Here is a 20844-nt window from a genome sequence, read left to right as displayed (position 1 = left end):
AAAATTTAAGGTAACTTCTTTATTTCCCTTCTAGTACTTCTGCATGCAGTCAAATAACCTAGTCAAGAGCAAAAAAAAACAAACAGAAAAACACGTATTTGGTCCTCAAACTGCTGTTTTATTGCCACCAGACTAAATACAGTGACATAGGTTGCGTTTATTGAAATTCAGCAAATATAATCGAATCCAGTTTGTGTCAATTCTCCATGTTTCTCATAATGTCCCTGTCAGCTTCTTCACGTGTTCTAGGGATGGTCTTCAGAACGCATATTCCATACAAGTTGGTGACAATAATTCATTTCATATTCCATAAATCCATTCACGATTACCTTAGCAATGTATTCGTCCAGACTATACTGTTATCTTGATTATAGCATTGCGGATATTGCCTTCACTAAGTAACTTTTACTAGTAGAAATATAGATATATTCCAAAAATAGATAAGGAGTTACTAAGAATACAGACATACTGCAAGGATAGATGTGGAGTAACTGCTATATAGATATTCTGCAAGAAAAGATGAGTTGCAAGAATAACATTAGATATATTGTAAGAATAGAGCAGTAGTTAGTAGTATATAGATATACCAGAACAATAGAGGATACTAGTATATATATAGATATACTGCAAGAATGTAATGGAGGTGTTACTAGTGTATAGATATACCGCAAGAATAATGGAGAGTTTACTGGTATATACTGATGTTACCGCAAGAATAGAGGAGGAGCTACTAGTATTTTGACATAATGTAAAAAAAGAGTATACTGTAATTATTCTTGTTTAAAACATGTGTACTACAGATTATTGACAGCGTTCTAAAACTAAAATCACCAAATATATTCCACTCGTTAATTTTGAATCTAAAAGAAAAATGATCCACCTTTTGTTACCTCAAGTAGGTCGACCTTATTAGCCAATTTTCCAATTTTAAGCTCGTAGCAGTGTAGCAATTTGCCAGATTGTTATGTAAAATTTTGATTTCTAGAATAAGTGAAACTAAACATTAGAACCCTGTTACAGCAAGTACTATGGAGGAAGTGAAAAATAAGGTTATTAATTAATAAAGAACGATTTTCCATACAAATGGAATGGATTTAAAACTGTATTATTGACTATTTAGACCGTATTTGAACATTTAGCTTCGAGTTACGTCTTTTTGTTGTGACGTATGTAGAATTTCGAATTCCTGTCCGCAATCTTTTCCCCACCACGTCAAACATAGATTTTTAGTCTTGCCAAATAGGTTTCACTTCCTACATGTACTACTCTGCAGTTTTCTTATTAGGACCATTTTCTCCCTCAACCCACCAAGTTTTTTTTTTTTTTTTGGTACCGACAACAGATCATTGCCCCTCTCAATCCTTTTCTCGCTCAAGCTTGTCCTTTCTTATGGGAGAGTTTTGTGTGATGCTAGTCTAAGACAAGTTAGGATTGTTTGTCAAATGGCGTGTCACAGTAGCCCCATTCAATATCATTTTCAAATAAGATGCTAGCTTTCCATTGGCTGTTGAAAGGAAAGTCAAATCAACAATATAGTCTGGAATTGTTATTATATTGACCAAGATTTACCTAACCTTCTGCATATGTTCATTTAAAAGATTTTTTAGTGATTTGATATTTTTAAAATCATTTGTAATTTCTTTAGCATTGCACCACGAAACTCACATGTTAATACCCGTACGCCGTACTCTTCCTAGATGGCGTCTTTAGTCCGGGACCTTCACTACGAATCAAAACCAACGTTTCCTTCTGTTTGAAAAAAGAACGTACCTTTCAACCTCACTGCTGTCAACACCGCTAACTAATTTATAATATCTGCTTATGAGCATACATTGTCTGTGTTGTAACATCGCACCTCGGCAGTAGTGGTACAGTTGTCATGAAATAGAGAATAAGATGCACAGCTGACAACAAAGGAACAGCCTCTAATTTAGGAAATCAGATCAGAAAAGAAGACCATAGTTCAAAATGGAGGAAGGAAATTAAGAAGATCTCGACTGCTAAAAGAAAAATAGATTTGACATAAGCCAAAGAGTTGCAAATAGAGTCCATATCTATAATGCTGTAAGAGAGGTACAGACTAGATAGTTTCCAAGAAAGAATAAGCTAAGAACGTGTGAAAAGAAAGTCACGCCGAGTTGACTTCCATGTCCATCAGTTTCTTGGCCAGATCTTCACAACTCCAGCCTACAGTATAGGGAAGAAACAACAATAGTGGTCTAAGAATGGATAATTCAAGAGTGGTAGCATTGCTAACAAACCAAAACTTTTATGAACTACTCTGCCGGGGCTCTTGACATAGCATTGCCGTCTGCTGTAGCCTACTGATGATATGTGCTTCAAAGGCATAAGCTTGATTCAAAACTTGTACACTAAATACAGTGCTTTAGATATTGGACATTTCCAAATCTACTTGAAAATCATCAACATTTCATAAATGTGTATCATCAACAGACAATGCTTGAAACAACTATTCAACCGTGCTTCTACCGACCCCCACTCACCAGTTATTCCTTGTAGTCCTCCATCAGATTCTCCATGGTTTCCTCCAGGATCTCCCGTGCTGAAAAACAAAAGACGTACGATATACTTTAACTTTTAACACTGAGCACATACCTGCAAGGAAGGTTTCAAATAACTCTATGAACTATCAACTAATGATATTATTCTAACTTGATTTCTTCTTGTAATTACGTAACACCATAACCTGTGCTTAACAGTAAAAAACATCTTTGGTAGTGGAGGTTTGAAGGGGCTCTGATATTTTCCTATCCACTACTTTCTGTAATATAGTTTGTAGAATCACAGTAAAACTTCATAGAAGGCTCTGATGGCATTTGCTCATCCACATACTGATATGTTTTGTAATAGTTTAAAGAATCGTTCTAAATCTTGAATTACCGGTTTCCTCGGTCTCTTCAGTCTCCTCGCAGGTCCACATCCCTTCTTCGCCCTTGATGGGTTTCTTTTCTCCATCATCCCCACACACCACCTTGTAGCAGAACTCTTCGCCGGCGTCACAGTTGCAGTTGTGTTCCTCCTCATCACCCACCCAGCTTTGTCCCTCCTGTAGGTATCAATATCATGGACAGGAATTGAGTTCAGGAACTGGCAACAGTGGATTGTAAGGGTTTGAGTAAAAATGACAACATTACACAGCCATGAAATTAAATCCAGGAGACAGTACTTAAGGGAAAGACAGAGAGAGAGAGAGAGAGAGAGAGAGAGGAGAGACAGAGAGACAGAGAGAGAGAGAGAGAGAGAGAGAGAGAGAGAGAGAGAGAGACCAACTGGCCTAACCTCATGTTCTCCACAGCCCTTTCCCTCGGTCTCCCGCACTTCAGATGTCCTCTTTGTCACCGTACCTAGAAAAACATAAGAGTTTTAATGTTTGACGTTTGTTTGTCTGTCAGTGTTTATCTCTTTCGCCTCTTTTCGACTTTTTAAAGAGTCGGAATGATTTTCATTAAAGGAACAGAACTTGACAGAATGGGGTTTACTTATGCATCCCCTTACAAATATTGCATGTTTTGATCACATCGCGTTCCAACAAATTGCTGACAAGACCTTAGAACAAACCTTCCAACTCCCAATACTCCCCCAGCCTGTACAGTATCCAGCATAGAAGTTTATTACTTGAAAGTGTCATGATGACAAAAAAAAAGAACTGAAAAGAAAAGTTTCCTTTACATACCTGCGTAGACTTCTATCTCGCAGACTGTCAGGACGCGGCCATAGCCGGGCAGTCGGATCCCCACATATCGTCCTGTCATTCCGTTGCAGTTGATGGCATCCTTGTTCTTACCAGCGGGGATGGTGTGATGCCCGCCGCAGCGAGGGTTGTACTCTACACGCGCGTTGTTTCCGATGTGGACGTTGAAAGGGGTGAGTCGCTCTCGGCAACAGTCCGCGCGGTTCATGATGACCACCCACTGCACTCTGACCGAGGTTCCGAGGTCCACTTGCAGCCAAGGGTTCGTCTCACAATTAGTGTGGGTGCAGCACTGGCTACCCCAGTTCGGGTCCCTGCATCCGTCAGTCGCTCGGGTGGCAAACCCGTTATGTGCGACATTTGACTGGAAAGTTGGTTTTCCCAACGCTAGGTTTGGAGCTGAGAGTGAAACAGGAAAATATTAAAGAAACAAAAAAGCTATTGTGGTGCTATCGCTTATTTCTTTTGAAGCTTTGTCCTTGCTGAAAGAAACTCTCCCACCTGCTACTAAGTAGAATAATTTGTTCCTTCAAGTGGACCCCTGAAGCATGTTCACAACCTTTTGAACTGCCACACAGCAAGTTTGGACGACACAGGTGCACAATATGGCATGGTATGGTCATCCTATATGCAATTGCTTGACACGTACAAGGGGCGAGCCTGGCATGGATATGATATGAGATGGTACAGCACGGCACGGTACTTACATGCATATACCTCCACCTCGCACAGCGTCAGGACTCGGCTCTTCCCCGACAGCCTGATGCCCACGTACCTTCCCCTCAACCCGCCGCAGTGGACATTATGCTCGGTCTCAGTCGGAGGGAAGTGGTGATGCCCGCCACACCTCGGGTTGCTGGCCACGTTAGTGCTGTCCCCGACGTGGACTTCGAAGGGTGTGATCCTTTCAGAGCAGCAGTCACGGCGGTTGACGATGGTGACGTGGTCGACAGTGACTGAACTTCCCAAATCGACGTACCACCATGGGTCGTTTTCTCCATGCGTGTGTGTGCAGGAATTGTGATTCCAGTGAGGACTCCTGTTTCCGTCCACAGCTCGACCCGGGGTACCTCCCCACCCTACGCTACATTGAAACGTAGGTCTTCCTGATGCAAGGTTTGGGTCAGTAAAGGTTGCTTGATCTGAAAGTAACGTTAGTGAAAACGATTTGATTTTGATAGTATATACCAAGGGAAACAATCAACCTTCAGCGGACTGACTCGCCTGGCCAATTCTACTCTTCTTGTTGCCAAATAAATTTTTATGGGCTTCCATGAAAACAGGACGAGTGTAAAGACTTATCGGACAACCCCGACTTGTACCTAAGATGAAGAAATAAAAAAAATCACCATATCAATCCCCTTATAAATATTGGACCCCTTTCTTAGAAAAAAATGCAGCCAGCTTCTGACCTCTGATGGAGCAGAACTTCCAGCGCCCAGTACTCCCCCAGCCTGTAGAGTACCCAGCATACGAGACGCGTAGCGGGTTGGGATCCCTCCACGACATAAACGGCTGAGCGACACCACCCTTTCCAACAGAAATGGTTCCGTCTGGGGCGCAGTTAATCCAAAAGGTCCTGAACTCGGTTGGCGAGTCGATGCCTGTTGGGTATGTTAACATCAACCATCAGTTTTCTATATTCATATATAACTCTGTATTGATTAAACAGTAAATCATGGAACTTGTACTGAAGCACTGCACAGCACTCAGCCATATATTTAGAACAGGAAGTAATTTTAGAGCAGCATCAAATTTGATAAGGAAGGCTGACCTGGTGTCGAGACAAAAGCGAGATTGGGACCTAGCTTTCTTCGTCGTATGGCTGATCTTGTATTTGCCCATCCACCGATGAGAATTTCGTACATGTCCGTAACGTCGCGGTTTGCTGGTGACAGGCCAATGAAGGCATCGTTTCGTGCAGATACTTGAAACGTGAAGCGCGGTCCCGTAAGCCGGAGCGAATCCCATCGGTATCGGTAGGTGGTGTCGGTTGTTTTGAGCAAGCAGTTATCTGCAAGATATCAATGAAACAGGATACTAGGTCAAACTATCATTAACTATTCGCCACAATCGTAGGTACTAGGATATTAGAAATAAATCCAGGCAAAACACGAAAAATCTAAAATACCAAACTAATTTAGCAAGATATGTTTTTCCGCTATTCTGTAAACTCTAAACCCAGCTACGTATAAGTTCTGACAAGTAAAAGTCTGATGATATTCAAAATTCACACTCACGAATTGGTGCAGAAAGTCTTTTTTCGGGAAACAGCGCCGTCTCCTCATCACCAATGATGTTGTTAGCCATCACTTCTTCATCCACCAAATCTGTGTGAAAAAATTAATCGCCAAATTGTAGCGTAGACTGAACAAGGAAGCACTTTTTGAGCATAATTAAGTAGCAAGGTCTACTAAATACACATAAATACACATAAAGCTTTCCATCTACCTTCAAGCTCTTTGAGCAGAGTCTCTGCTTCCTCTATTTCAGATTCGGGATATTCGTCAGTCAGTTGTTCCTGGGAAGGCATGCTTTTGCCTTGTGGTAAAAATGAAATAAAACAGATTTAGACTGATATGCCTTCATTATACCAGCACTTAATACAGCGAATTTCCTGTTATAATAATTTTGTCAAAGATGGACTGACCTTATGCAGTGTAAAGAGGCAGACGTTATAAATCTAAATGGTAAAACCTGTAGTGCTTCTGTTTCTATCATGGAAACGTTTACCTGGGTACACGGCTCCAGCCAGGAGTGCCAGAGCCAGGACAAACTCAAAGTGACGGCTCATCTTCAACCTTTGTCCTGTCCGGTGACTCTGTATTTAAGACAAAAATCCAGCGGGTTACATGTAAGTTATGTCATTGAAAAGCATTCGTAGCTTTCTGTACAAAAAAAGATAAATATATATATAGGGTACTACGTATATGAGAGAGAGTGCACATACTTGATAAATCATGTCAAGTTTGGTTACAGATGACAACCATACACACAAACAATTACAACATAATGTTCTCAACAGTTGAATTGCTAAACTCCTTTGCAGCAAGCCAACTAGATGATGATCAGCAACATCGAACTCGATCATCGTCATCTCAAACAAAAGTGCGGCGACTTTCAAAATGACATTGTTCCTACATATATTAGACATGGATCGGCCTACACTTAAGTTGCCACAAAAGTCATATGGTCTTGGGGAGTTAGTCATGGATGTCCTTGTTTGTTTACATCGTTCAATGTGACAACACTTGAGGAGAAGTCGACAAACGTTGTCGAGTAACGTTAACGTTAAACCTTGGCTTTGAATGAGTTACTGGCCCACGATGTCACGTATTACAGAGCGCCCTTCTATAGTGGACAAATTGGACGTGGCCGTCCACTCCTTGAACTCTCTAATGGTTATGCTGTGATAAGTCACTTTGAAACAGCCATCATTAAGTATCATCATCCAAGTATCCATTATTTGAACAGATGGATAAACAACCTTTATCTCATTCATGATCAGGTATAGAATGTGTGGAATGTGGGACGACACCCACATCTGTAAGTCATCGGGAACTCACATTTCTACAACAAAGGAACGAAGATTAACATTTCTTCCGCTCTCTAAGCCCAGGATAAAAAAGCCTGCCAAGATGAACGATAACAAAGAACAAAGATCAAAGATAGGTGTTCATTACGCCAACATAAAATAAAATAAAACACAAAATAAAATTCCACTTATTTCACAAAAAGCCACCTTTTGTTTCAAAAAGAAAGGAAAGGGCAAGCATCTCAGATAAAATTAATGGATTTGTTGGCAGTTCAGGCAATCTGATGACAACTTATACTAACAGTACAAACCACGGTCGATATCTACGGGGAAACTTCAAATTGTCACTACACTCACATGGAGTAGTAGATTCTACAAAAAAAAACCTTTTGTTATGAGAACCATGAAGGACTTGCTAAATCTTCATTAATGCCCATAGTTTAGGTTTATGTACATATCTTATAGATTTTAATTGTAATATCTTTTTAACATCTTAATGACATGTTGATTTTAAGTCTCAACTTGGATATTTTGAGACAAATCCATGCGGAGCCTTGTGCAGAGATGGCTGCGCACAAAATGTCAAGCATTTGTATAAATTGAATTTTTTTTTTCAAGCGCGCGCTGAAAAAAAACCCCAGCTTTTCTGGGCGTGTTGTGAGAATTCGAAGCCAAACTTTTCCCAGGCTAGAGAGAGCGTTTCTAATTATAGTTCCGTACGTATCAGCCAATGACAGCGCCTGAATCTAACACTTAAGGTTCCGGGTCGGAGTTTAATTCTGACCAAATAGTGCGCAGTAAATCGCCGGATCTGCGAGGTTGTCACGCTAGGTTTGGCTCCCCATAGCTCGGCGATCGCTGTAGATTTTCAACTAGGTTTTGAATTGATCAAAAAGCCTTGGGATTGTAGTGTTTTTCGGCGCGGTGAAGTTGGACGGCCAGCGAAGCGTTTTTGGTATTAGTCCGCGAGCAAGGGTGATGCGGTTTGTCGCCTGATGACCCAAATAGCTGCGTTCTATGTGGAATTTCTAGGGGTTCGCGTCACCGGATTTTGCGAAAAACTTATCGCAACAACCTATATTTTTTTTCTGTTTTTCAGAAACAGATAGTAGTAAGCTAGTTCAGCATATAAGCCGTTAGCCTGGGAAAATTCGTTTTTTCCAAGCAGGTCCGTTGAAAAAACTGCAAAAAAAACTACATTTTTCGTATCCAAAATTTACGTTTAACTACAGTTTCTACCCAAATTATAGAGTCGACGGACAATAACCAAAATTGTATCGGAAGCCGGCTGGAAACCTCCGTTGACTGATGTAATGAGATTTCCCGGCGTACTTTTTTTGGCGGAGTTATAGCCCTTCGGTCTGAGGGTGTCCGCCGGATCCAAAATCGTGAAAAAAACTCCGGTCCGAGACCTTAATCAGGCGAACGTGCGTAAGCCGTTCAACCTGTTGTTTCAGGGGAGGGGCAGTGCCGTAAGACATCCCAAGGCGCTTCGTGACAATTAGGACGATCCGCGACAAGTCATCACAGTTGTACATAGCACAATTATGGTAAACAACTACAGGGGAGACCAAGCAGTTTTTTCAACCTCACGAAAACAAGGGAGGATACTAGTTCTTCTTTTTCTTCCGATAATGCCCATCTGCCTAGAAATCGGCAATGACTGGCACGTGGGGGAAAGGTGTGTAAAGCGCGCATGTTCCAAGGGCACAACGTAGTACTAGGTGGAATCGAACTCAAGACCCATGGGTTCCGGGCCGAATGCCCTACCATTACACCAAAGGACGCCACAGAAATCAAATTTTGAGGCATATTGTACACTTCTAGTGTTCTATTACGAGCAATGTAAACAATATAATATTTTTGCCATCATTTTTGGTGGTATAATAGACACATAATAAACTTAAAACAGAGCTACGGTGAACCGAAGAGAATTAGTCACAACTGTTACAGTTTTTTTTCTCTGGTACGCGCAGTTTGAAAAATCCACAACAACTTGCTTGACTGCACGGAGAATACATCTGACAACAAAATGACGCCAAATATCTAGCCGCCTTCGTAAACTTATGGGGAGCAACGCGAGTTATGTCGCGGTGTGACGGTTTTGCTAGCCTCTACCAGTCTGCAAGAAGCGGATGGAAAGATTGGAAATCGGCCAAATTGAGAGATAACATGTCAGGGGAGTTGGTCCGCGCTGAGAGAACAATTTGTCGTTCTGTCAGCGCGGACCACCTCCCCTGACATGTTATCTGACTATTTGGCCGATTTCCAATCTTTCCAGACGCCTTCCGAAGCCTAGTAGTAGAGGCTACTGTTTTGCCCTCAAGGAGTTTACCGGGGAGACGGTAGATTTGACATTGTGCAGTATCATGCCTCCTGTACGGGACTCCTCCTCCGAAAAACTTCAGAGGAATTCCTCCAACCGTATTCGATTGTATATCATATATGTGAGGTCTTGAGAAGAAAAAGTCGAATGGTATCGAAAAACCAATATCACTTATACGTTTAGTTCATTCACCAAGGACAGTCACCAACCGGTAGAAGTGCGTCTTGAAAAAAAAGTAGCTCTTCTGAGCGCGGTGCGAGAAGGGCGAGCTTTTCCCACACTAGGACCAGAGTCTCTAATTATAGGTTCCTAAATATCTACCAATGACAGTGCCCGATGACAACGAAAACCGTGCGTAAGCCGTTCAACCTGTTGTGTCAAAGGAAAGGGGAGGGGCAGTGTCGTAGTTCACTTTTGGGAGGGCTCGTTGGACACACCTTATATTGAACCTGTCAAAAGACACAGAGACTAACGGCCGGGAAAAATTGATAATTACTTGTTATCACTAAACGAAGGCGACAGAGATAGATTGCACATTACAGAGTGACATACCACCACGATTGACTACAAAATGGCAAGTAATGTGCTTGCCGTAATATTTTCGCATACAACGTAATTCGTTTTACGTCGTATCTGTATCTTTTCACATAACATATAGCTTTCTATCCTAACATGGTATAGTTGCGTACGAGCTTGTACGTACATAACAGCAGCAAAGTGAAAAAAAAATCTGCATTAACTTATAAAATACAATGGTAAGTATCCAGGTGGGAAGATACGTAAAACGTTGACACTTTCAACTAAAGACAAGGCAAACTTCACTACAGAGTCGACAAAATGTCAGATATTTGGCAGCCTCTGGATCCTTCGTAGACTTGTGTGGCGGCGGCGTAATTTTTTCTTCTTTTTTTGTGGAGCGACGTTGTGGGGCGGCGACGTTAATTGTTTTTTCGGGGCGCGACGCGAGTTATGCCGCGGTGGGAAGGTTTTGCCTCCGACTCGGGGAGTTTTCCGGGAGAGAGTTTTTTTTTACCGTTTTTGGGGCGGTGAAAAATATCTCCCTCGGCGGCAAAACCGGTGCAAAACTCGAATCGCTCCCCGAAAATAAATTAACGCCAGCCGCCCCACAAGTCTGCGAAGGGGGCTAGATATTTGGCGTCATTTTGTTGCCAGTTGCCGCTCAAAGACACCGCTAAATGCGAGGTGTCCAAATACAAGTAAAATGTGAAAGGTGTGATAAAATATGACCACACTCACGCTTTAACTTCGAAGATTCACCGAAGACGATCTCCGACCGGTAGAAGTGTTGTTTCAAACCCAGCACTTCTGAGCGCGGTGCGAGAAGGACAGACTTTCCCCAGACTGAAGACAGTCTCTTATTATGAATTCCTAAATGTATCTACCAATGACGTTGTCCAATGACAAGCACGTACGTAGTCGTTGAACCTGTTGTTTCAGAAGAAAGGGAGGGCCAGTGTTCAATTTTTAGAGGGCTCTGCTCCATACCATAAGAGCAACGACATGGAAAACTCGGCAAGACAAATGATTGACACTTGGACTACATAGTTTTATTTTTTTTTTTTGCAGGCGACTACTCTACAGGGTTTTTGAAGGGTAAGTTGGACGTGACCCTTAAAATCGAAATCACTATACATTTTGAACTTAAGTTGACTCAGCCATATTATGATGTGATGATATTATTGTGTCATTTCGATCAGAAGATATACCAGCAACATTTTATGATCAGATACAAAATGTGTGGAATGTGGGACGACATCATTCATCAGGCACTCCCATTTCTCTACAAAAAGCTGTTGAAAAGGGAGGGGATCTTCACATTTGTTCCGCTTGTTGCCCAGGATAAAGGAGCCTGCCAAGATATCTGTAGTCTACTAAAGGTCACATATTTTCCATCATTATTGTCGACAGATCACACCCTTCCTGGATCTATCCATTTGGTATTTGTAATTACAGGGAGGGGATCTTCACATTTCTTCAGTGACCTCCATTTAAAGCCTATCCAAGGGACGTCCCTAACCAAAGGTAGGTACTCATTTACACCTGAGTGAAGTGGGGGAAAGTCGTGTAAAGTGCCTTTTCCAAGGGCACAAGATCGGTGACAAGGTGGGGTTCGAACTCGGGACCTCTTGGTTTCAGACCGTAGACGCTACCTCTACGCCACACGACCCCACTGAATGGAACCGAGTACCCATTGGTTCCGGGACGAATGTCCTACCATTACGCCACAAGACGCCACAGAAATAGAATTTTAAGGCAAAGTGTACACTACAGAGTGTTGTATTACGAGCAATGTAAACCAAACATGATATTTTGCCATCATTTTTGGGGGTAGGTGACGCATAATAAACTTAGAACAGAGCTACCGTGCACCGAAGAGAATTAGTCACAACTGTTAACGTTACAGTTTTTTCTCCAGTACATGCAGTTTGAAAAATCCACAACTTGAAAACACGGACAATACATCTGACAACAAAATGACGCCAAATATCTGGCCGCTTTCGTGGATTTATGGGGAGGCGGCGTTAATTTTTCGGGGACGCGACGCGAGTCGCGGTGGGACGGTCTTGAAAAAAACAAACAGATCTTCTGAGCGCGATGCGAGAAGGGTAAGATTTTCCCACACTAGAGACAGAGTCTCTAATTATAGAGTCCTACCTATCTACCAATGACGGTGCCCGATGACACCATTAAAAACGTGCGTAAGCTGTTCAACCTGTTGTTTCAAAGGAAATGGGAGGGGCAGTGTCGTAGTTCACATTTCGGAGGGCTTGTTGGACATACCATATATTGAACCTGTCAAAAGACACATAGACTAACGGCCGGGAAAAATTGATAATTACTTGTGATCACTAAACGAAGACAAAAGACTGACAGAGATAGATCGTACACTACATATTGACATACCGCGGCGATTATATTGACTACAAAATGGCAAGTACACGTCATATTTTCCCAGGCAACGTGATACGTTTTACATCGTATCCGTATCTTTTCACATGACATATGGCTTTCTATCCTCACATGTTATAGTTAAAAGTATATAACAGCAGCAAAATAAGTTTATAATGGAACTCCAATCAATCGACGAAAATAGCCACAACTGTTGCAGTTTGAAAAATCTGCGTCAACTTGTATAAAATACAATGGTAGGTATCCAGGTGGGAAGATCAATAAAACGTTGCCACTTTGAATCTTCACTACAGAGTCTACAAAAATGCCAAATATTTGTTAGCCCCCTACTACGAGTACATGCACGCAGACTTGTGGGGCGGCGGCGTTAATTATCTTTCGGGGAGCGACGCGACTCTATGCCGCGGTGGGACGGTTTTGCCGCCGAAAAAGTTTGCCGGGAAAGAGTTTCACCGTTTTTTGGGGGGTGGTGAAAAATCTCTCCCTCGGCGGCAAAACTGTCCCACCGCGGCATAACTCGCGTCGCTCCCCGAAAAATAATTTACGCCGCCACCCCACGAATTAAGTCGTTCGCCAAAATTACAAAGAGTCAATAAGTACTCAACAGTACCTGTACCGGGACTCGAAATTCAAGATGATAAAGGATAAGAAAATCCAATCCAACTCACGCTTGAATCATCCACTACAGCCCGGATCTTCAGACGGTAGAAGCGCGTCTTGTCAAAACGGCTCTTCTGGTCGCAATGCGGGGAGGGCAAGTTTTTGTCAGACTAGATATAGCTTGTCTGATACAGCCACCAATGACAGTGCCCGATACCAACAACAAATCATTGTAGGTAAGCTAGCCGTTCAACCTGTCGTTTCAAAAGAAGGTGGAGGGGCCTGTGGGCTTGCTGTGTCGTGGTGATGTTTTGGGTCGTTGCCAGATTGGGTACTAGTATTGTCGCTTCTTGCACCTGCTGTCAAAAGATTCGAACGTCGTGGAAAATTAGGATTTCACATGGTAGAGCTTTTCGTCATTATAAAAGTACTTTGGTTAAACATATATGGATACACTGAAATTTAAACATGTGACGAATCAGAAATATGTGTGCGGCTGAGAAATCGCAGGCGTACTCTCCTCTCTCCCTCCTTATCTATCTCACCCACACAAGTTTGACAAAACTAACATGATCAACATCTCACACACATATACACACACAGACACACACACGCGCACGCACGCACGAACATACATACACACACACAGAGACACACAGACACGCACACACAGGCGCACGCGAGGGTATTACACAGAACATCAAGTGTAATTGTCGTGGGAACGACCAATTATCTCCCGAGAAAGCCTCAGGATATGTCACTTAAGTTTCGTCAATTAACTGAACACGAACAATCTAGCTGTGTAGAAGGAACGGGAGCAGTATCCGTGAGGTCACCTTTATGTAGTTTTTCTCAGCATGGCCAGTTTGCAACACATCGTACGAACACTACTCGTTTTACTCACTCACTCACTCACTCACTCACTCACTCACTCACTCACTCACTCACTCACTCACTCACTCACTCACTCACTATACTAACACACACACACACACACACACACACACTCATACTCACTAACTCATTCTTTAACTCACTCTATCCCTCACTCACTCATTCTCTCATTCACACTCACTCACTCACTCACTCACGCTCACTAACTCATTCTCTCACTCACCTTATCGCTCACTCACCTCACTCACTCACTCACTCACTCACTATACTAACACACACACACACACACACACACTCATACTCACTAACTCATTCTTTAACTCACTCTATCCCTCACTCACTCACTCTCTCATTCACACTCACTCACTCACTATACTAACACACGCTCACTCACTCACTCACTCACTTTATCGCTCACTCACTCACTCACTCACTCACTCACTCACTCACTATACTAACACACGCTCACTCACTCACTCATTCACTTTATCGCTCACTCACTTACTCTCTCACTCATTCACTCACGCTCACTCACTCACTCACTATACTAACACACGCTCACTCACTCACTCACTCATTCACGTTATCGCTCACTAACTCACTCTCTCACACGCTCACTCACTCACTCACTCACTCACTCACTCACTCACTCACTCACTCACTCACTCACTCACTCACTCACTCACTCACTCACTCACTCACTCACTCATTCTCCACTGGGCGCGGTGCGAGAAGGGCAAACCTTTCCCAGGCTGTAGATAGAGCGTCTCTACTTTTAGATGCCTATCTAGCGGTGACAACGCCCTACTACAGCAATAATTCATGTAGGTAACCCATTCAATCTGTCAAAAGAGGGCAGCGTCATTGTTCATTTTTGGGTTCGTTGCCCGTTGGTGCATTAATTGCCTCTTCTTTCACCTGTCACAAGATTCGAACGTCGTGGTACAATAGAACTTGATATGGTTGTTTTTTTTTCCTCAGAATGAATAAAGTCGTTTTAAGATTTGTCACTATTTAGAAATGAGCACCTGACATATAAATTACAGATATTTTTTTCTTATCAATGTTAGATCAGGTGGCTCTGACATAGAATACTAATGACTTGGGGACTTACGTTACACAGAGCAGGCATCCAGAAAATTTAATGAGAGAGTTTAATGAAGACAAACGTTTGAAAAAAAGGATCAACATCACGTACACATACAAACATATTCATGGACAGAAACACACAGTCTGTCATACAAACTAACACAGAAACCGTGACACACACATACACAAACACATACATACACACAAATCCACGCACAGGGAGCGGCACCCATATACGCACGCGCGCGCGCGCGCGCACACACACACACACACACACACACACACACACACACACACACACACACACACACACACACACACACACACACACACACACACACACTTCAAGTGCTCGCGTGAACTTACATGAGCCAAAACATCAAGTTTTATTGTCGTGAGAACAAAAATCTAGCCCCGGGAAAGTTTGGGTGTGTCACTCAGTCCGTCATTTGTTATGAACACTCTAGCTGTGTAGAAGTCCGCCTTGTGAAAACAGCTGTTCTTTGCGCGGTGCGAGAAGGGCAAACTCTTCCCAGGCTTGAGAGAGAGCGTCTTTGGTAATATATGATGCTCCCCAAGTACCTAACAATGGAAGCGCCCGAGTATAACGTGCGTAAGCCGTTGAACCTGTTGTTTTGGGGGGAGGGGCATGGCAGTCATCTGAGGTCAACTTTATGTGTTTTTTTTTAAGGACAATTTTCAATACATTGTAGGAACAGTACATGACATTGTAAATATCTAAATGAGCCATTGAAACTCAGCCAGACTCACTTCCCAGTAGGAGCTACAATCAACCAAAGAGCTCGAGAATACTAGTAGCCGAGGCTTCAGGACACGCAATTTACGGTAAAATTTACAGTGTACTTTTAATGGAAGGTATCGCAATAAAGGGCGAAAGGCGTGAACAAATACAATTCAACTCAAGGTAGGAGCTTGTATGATCAGTTGTATGATCAGTTATAACCAAGGAGGTTTAAAATCAAATTCTAAACCTCCTTGTTTAATACAACCAAGGAGGTTTGATGGTACAACTTTTAATTTGCAGTTTTCCATGTTTCCGCAAGATGGCCTCAGTAACACAACAACACCGACGATTTGCGGTTTTTCGTTTACGACAATCTTGACGAGTTGCGGCAGTTGTAAAGGTTGACCGTGTACCTGCAAATGTCCAGACTTTGGCGGCTTATAGTTCCTCTGGGGCACGTTGTCAGGAGTAACTTTGCAGGTAAATTTTTGCATCATGAAAACTGTCAAGTGAAGAACGTTTTGCACGTGTGATCCTTCCGGAACAACAAACATTTTGTTTATTTAGTGACAATCAGGTATCTGAAAGGGGGTGGGCACCATAATATAACGTTAGTATTAGCCTGAGGCTATTGACAGGATCGTCCTGTCAATAGCAGATATTGTATTTCTGCTATTGACAGGACGATCCTGTCAGCAGTGCAATATTTTCTGCTATTGACAGGACGATCCTGTCAATAGCCACAGGCTTAGTGCCATACTACTAGGAAGTTTTACATAGACTTTATAACTACAAGTTGAATTTGTAATGCCACAATTATTATTCCCTTTTTTGCGAAAGTGGCTCTGTTACCTTTATATGTGAAAGCTAGTTAGAAATAACAAACGTGTGTTGTAACTTATATTAGTAGGAAATTTAACAAACCAAATTAGGTTCAAAAGTTGCACTTAACATGCAATAGAGAATGCATGTGCATGCGTTTAGTGGTAATTTATGTTGCAAGTCTTAGGTGAAAGTTGTTCTCTTCCAGGTGTTCAGGCCAGGTGGTCCTCATCGTCTTCCTTCCACTCAGAGCCGGGGATCATTGCTCAGGCAGACATGAAGGTTTCCCTGCTGCCGGCCCTGCAGGATAACTACATGTACCTGCTGGTGGATGAAGCCACTAAAGAAGCTGCCATCGTGGACCCTGTGGAGCCTGACAAGGTGCAAGGGGGAGGGGGGCTGGCCTCGGTACCAGGCTTATAGAACTGGGGGTTTGGTGGTCTTTGGCTGTTTTCTGATTAGCCCAGTCCGTAGTAGGCTTATAGAACTGGTGGTTTGGTGGTCTTTGGCTGTTTTCCGATTAGCCCAGTCCGTAGTAGGCTTATAGAACTGGTGGTTTGGTGGTCTTCGGCTGTTTTCTGATCGGCCTGGTAACCATGGCTCCCACCGTTGAGTCCTTTCGGGCCAGGCTGGAGGCCTGCCCGCCTTAGACCAAGGCCTTCCCCCCCTAAAGTGCCCCAACAGGGGCTATATGGGGGTGTAGCCGGGGCTTGTACAACATCTTAGAGCCCCGGCAAAGATGAAGTCTGATTGTACATGTTGTTCCTCACCTGTTAACAGGTAGTCGCTGCAGTGAAGAATGCAGGTGTGAAGCTGACCACTGTGCTCACCACTCATCACCACTGGTGAGCACTCACCTTATCTCCAAGCAGATGGAGGGTTTCAGCATCTGATTTTTTAGTTGTTACACCAGTCCTGCAGCTATTAAGTATATCCTGGTGGAGATTTGCCTCTGTATACAGAGGTTTTGTTTTTTTGTTGTGTGTGATTGTGTGTTTGCTTGTGTTTCCTTTTTTTTATTACCCCAGTGTACAAAGGTTTTCTTTCCAGTCATGCTAGGCATGTCAGGGACACTTACAGGAAGTTAGGTTAATGCCATACATGTATACACGTCTGTTCCCTTTGGAAACCAGTGACAGAGACTCCGCAAGAATGGTGATACTCAGTAATTTACTAACATGTGATAACATTCAGGTGGTTAGTATATAGCTGTCATGTCTACACCTTTATATAATATTACTATCAGTAGCTCTGTCAGATATTTGAACTAACTGTCCTTACCCAGGGACCACTCTGGTGGGAATGAGAAGCTGGTTGAGATGGTGTCAGGGCTGACTGTATGCGGAGGGGACGACAGAATCGGTGCTCTCAACAAGAAGGTCGGACATGGGGACCAGTTCAAGGTCAGTATTGAAATTTCAAGGTCACTAGTTGAATGCCAAGGTCGGTAATCATTTGTCAAGGTCAGTAGTAAAATGCCAAGGTAATTAGACAAATGTCAAGGTCAGTAGACAAATGTCAAGGTCAGTAGACAAATGTCAAGGTCAGTAGTCAAATTTCAAGGTCACTAGTCAAATGTCAAGGTCACTAGTCAAATGCCAAGGTCAGTAGACAAATGTAAAGGTCAGTAGACAAATGTCAAGGTCAGTAGTCAAATGTCAAAGTCAGTAGTCAAATGTCAAGGTCACTAGTCGAATGCCAAGGTCACTAGTCAAATGTCAAGGTCAGTAGTCGAATGCCAAGGTCACTAGTCAAATGTCAAGGTCACTAGTCAAATGTCAAGATCAGTACTCAAATGCACATTCCTTGACCCTCCCCAGCTGGTTGGTGCCCTGAATGTGAAGTGCCTGTTCACACCTTGTCACACCTCAGGACACATCTGTTACTCCCTCAGGTTTTACACTGACTGGTGCATTACTTGACCCTCCCCAGGTTGGTGACCTGAATGTGAAGTGCCTGTTCACACCTTGTCACACATTACTTCCTCAGGTTTTACACTGACTGGTGCATTCCTTGACCCTCCCCAGGTTGGTGCCCTGAATGTGAAGTGCCTGTTCACACCCTGTCACACATCAGGACACATCTGTTACTACGTGACTGGCCAGGAAGGAGAGGACCCTGCTGTCTTCACTGGTAAGTCTCAGGACAAAAGATGAAATATGTCAAGAAAATCTAGATCTTCTACTTACAGATTATCTACTTGTTACTTCTTCATTCTTGCAACCCTCTTTTATATCTTCTTTTTTGATTGACATTATACCATAATTGATCAGTATATATCCCCTCTGTTAAGGAGTAAATTTACATCATATCAACAGTTATGTAGAAAGAAAAGTGCACTTAGAAATGCATAATTGTATACTTAATGCGAAACCAAATTATGCATCAGGTTGAATTACAATGTTACTCTAAAATATGGACAGTCAATATCTTTCGAATTCAAAATGACAAGTATACAATGTAATTGCTTCATGTTTGTTTTTTTAAAGTATCTTTCCTTTAATTGTTTCTTCCATCTATATTTTTCCTGTAGGTGACACGTTGTTTGTTGCGGGTTGTGGCAGGTTTTTTGAAGGCACTCCAGACAACATGTACAGAGCACTGGTGGAGATCCTAGGTATCCTGCCTCCCAACACAGTGAGTTTTTATTAATGTCTACTAATAATAGGCCATTTTCTTTATATGTTTGCAGGAAATAAAAGCAGCAGACATACATCTGGACTGTAGGAAAAAAAAAAGCACATCCTGAAACTGAAAGTGTTGCTCTATATTCCAAGCATGGTTATCCACAGTCAGCTTCCCAACTTTCACAGTTTCAGGTTCTACTGGAAGGTTTTAGTACAGGTGTTGGTCTACTGGTTGATTGAATTTGGTTCCATACATCCTTACACATAGATGTAAGGATAGATGTATCAGCTTAGAGAAAAAAAAGGAAATTGGAGTGAATACATGTGAATTGTTTTTTTTTTTTCTGTGACAGAAAGTTTACTGTGGCCATGAGTACACTGTGAATAACCTGAAGTATGCAGAGAAAGTGGAGCCAGACAGTCAGGCTGTGCAACAGAAACTGGCCTGGGCAAAGGTGCGAACAATTTCTCTTCTTCATTAGTCTGGTTCATTTGTCATTACCTCCATGTACAGGTTTTGTTATCGGTGCCCGTTTGTGTGTTTGAACATTTATTTATTGTGTCCATACTAGTTACTTGAACAAAGTGACAGGAAGAGAGTGGTGTAACTGCAGATCTGATTGACAGGTAATAGAGTTCACGGGTGAAAGATTTAGTCAACTAAATTTACTAAACATTCACTCAAAAACTTTTGAATTTTTTTCCAGAGTCAGCGAGACAAGCAGCTGCCCACTGTCCCATCCACCATTGGGGAGGAGCTCAAGTTTAACCCTTTCATGAGGGTCAAGTAAGTACTTAAACCTTTGAAGATAAAAAATAGTGGGCAGTAGCCTGGGTGCCATCCTCTGTAGTTTCAGCCGGCTCCCTAATGTCGCTGAGTCTTCAACCATGGGTTTTATTGTTTCTTCCCCTCAGAGAGTCTCCTGTCCAACAGCATGCTGGGACAACTGACCCCATCGCTACTATGGGATTCATCCGTACCGAAAAGGACAACTTTAAAGTAGGGGGGAGGTGAAAACTAGCATCTTCTATGTACAATGTAGGTACATCTACATGTACAGGACTGGGCTATACACTGTATGGGGCTAGGCTAATGTACCGTATGCATAATAGAGTGCAATGCCATAGGCAACTGGTTAAATTTTAATTAGCATTGGCACAGTCTGTTTATCATCTGTTTATAATACATGTAATTGTTTCTGATTTGGTAAAGTGATTGTGAATACAAGGCCACACCAATTCAATTAATTGGTTCTCATATTCACCTGCTTCATTTTTTATTTGCAAAAAAAAAGATTCAGGTTCTGACTCAACTTCAGCTGCTTGTCTTCCTACTTGTTACAGTTTTTTCATCTATCAATGCATTGGTTTGATAAAAAGTTCCAAATTCATGATTGAACCACACCAGCCTGGTATGTTGATGTCATGGCTCCTATTGTAGCTTTTGGAGCCTAGGTGTGTTTTTATTACCTATTTTTGCTCTGTTGCTTCATATTTTTTTCTGAAAAAAAAAAAACAAAAACAGAGAATCAAAAAATCAAATTGCTGTGGCCCAAATAAGAA

General features: G+C 42.3%; 2 protein-coding genes across 2 annotated transcripts; one reads left to right on the top strand and one right to left on the bottom strand.

The window, feature by feature from the left end:
• Nucleotides 1-2005: 2005 nt before the first annotated feature.
• Nucleotides 2006-13329, bottom strand: LOC109483339. Its single transcript, XM_019786329.1, has 12 exons — nucleotides 13173-13329; nucleotides 6446-6533; nucleotides 6164-6253; nucleotides 5953-6042; nucleotides 5487-5726; nucleotides 5125-5316; nucleotides 4420-4854; nucleotides 3695-4111; nucleotides 3301-3365; nucleotides 2902-3067; nucleotides 2505-2563; nucleotides 2006-2187 (listed from the first exon to the last, which is right to left on the bottom strand). Exons 2-11 carry the CDS (start codon nucleotides 6504-6506, stop codon nucleotides 2508-2510), a joined length of 1812 nt encoding a protein of 603 aa, XP_019641888.1. The 5' UTR covers nucleotides 6507-6533; nucleotides 13173-13329; the 3' UTR covers nucleotides 2006-2187; nucleotides 2505-2507.
• Nucleotides 13330-16867: 3538 nt separating this feature from the next.
• LOC109483451 (hydroxyacylglutathione hydrolase, mitochondrial-like) lies at nucleotides 16868-20791 on the top strand. Its single transcript, XM_019786488.1, has 8 exons — nucleotides 16868-17035; nucleotides 17435-17499; nucleotides 17940-18057; nucleotides 18682-18787; nucleotides 19188-19291; nucleotides 19635-19736; nucleotides 19989-20068; nucleotides 20197-20791. Exons 1-8 carry the CDS (start codon nucleotides 16931-16933, stop codon nucleotides 20294-20296), a joined length of 780 nt encoding a protein of 259 aa, XP_019642047.1. The 5' UTR covers nucleotides 16868-16930; the 3' UTR covers nucleotides 20297-20791.
• Nucleotides 20792-20844: the final 53 nt, after the last annotated feature.

This window comes from Branchiostoma belcheri, unplaced genomic scaffold, assembly GCF_001625305.1.
Source record: "Branchiostoma belcheri isolate BF01 breed outbred unplaced genomic scaffold, Haploidv18h27 scaffold64, whole genome shotgun sequence".
Taxonomy (NCBI): domain Eukaryota; kingdom Metazoa; phylum Chordata; class Leptocardii; order Amphioxiformes; family Branchiostomatidae; genus Branchiostoma; species Branchiostoma belcheri.
This window is presented reverse-complemented; position numbering and strand designations above follow the sequence as displayed.

What these genes read in the sequence shown, in the direction of transcription:
- LOC109483339 (XM_019786329.1), bottom strand. Translation starts at nt 6,506, where the DNA reads ATGAGCCGTCACTTTGAGTTTGTCCTGGCTCTGGCACTCCTGGCTGGA. An exon ending in GGCTGGAGCCGTGTACCCAG is followed by an intron (nt 6,254 to 6,445) that starts GTAAACGTTTCC and finishes TTTTACCACAAG; the next exon opens with GCAAAAGCATGCCTTCCCAG. An exon ending in TGAAGAGACCGAGGAAACCG is followed by an intron (nt 2,564 to 2,901) that starts GTAATTCAAGAT and finishes TTTGTTTTTCAG; the next exon opens with CACGGGAGATCCTGGAGGAA.
- LOC109483451 (XM_019786488.1), top strand. Translation starts at nt 16,931, where the DNA reads ATGAAGGTTTCCCTGCTGCCGGCCCTGCAGGATAACTACATGTACCTG. An exon ending in GACATGGGGACCAGTTCAAG is followed by an intron (nt 18,058 to 18,681) that starts GTCAGTATTGAA and finishes GACCCTCCCCAG; the next exon opens with GTTGGTGCCCTGAATGTGAA. An exon ending in GGACCCTGCTGTCTTCACTG is followed by an intron (nt 18,788 to 19,187) that starts GTAAGTCTCAGG and finishes TTTTTCCTGTAG; the next exon opens with GTGACACGTTGTTTGTTGCG.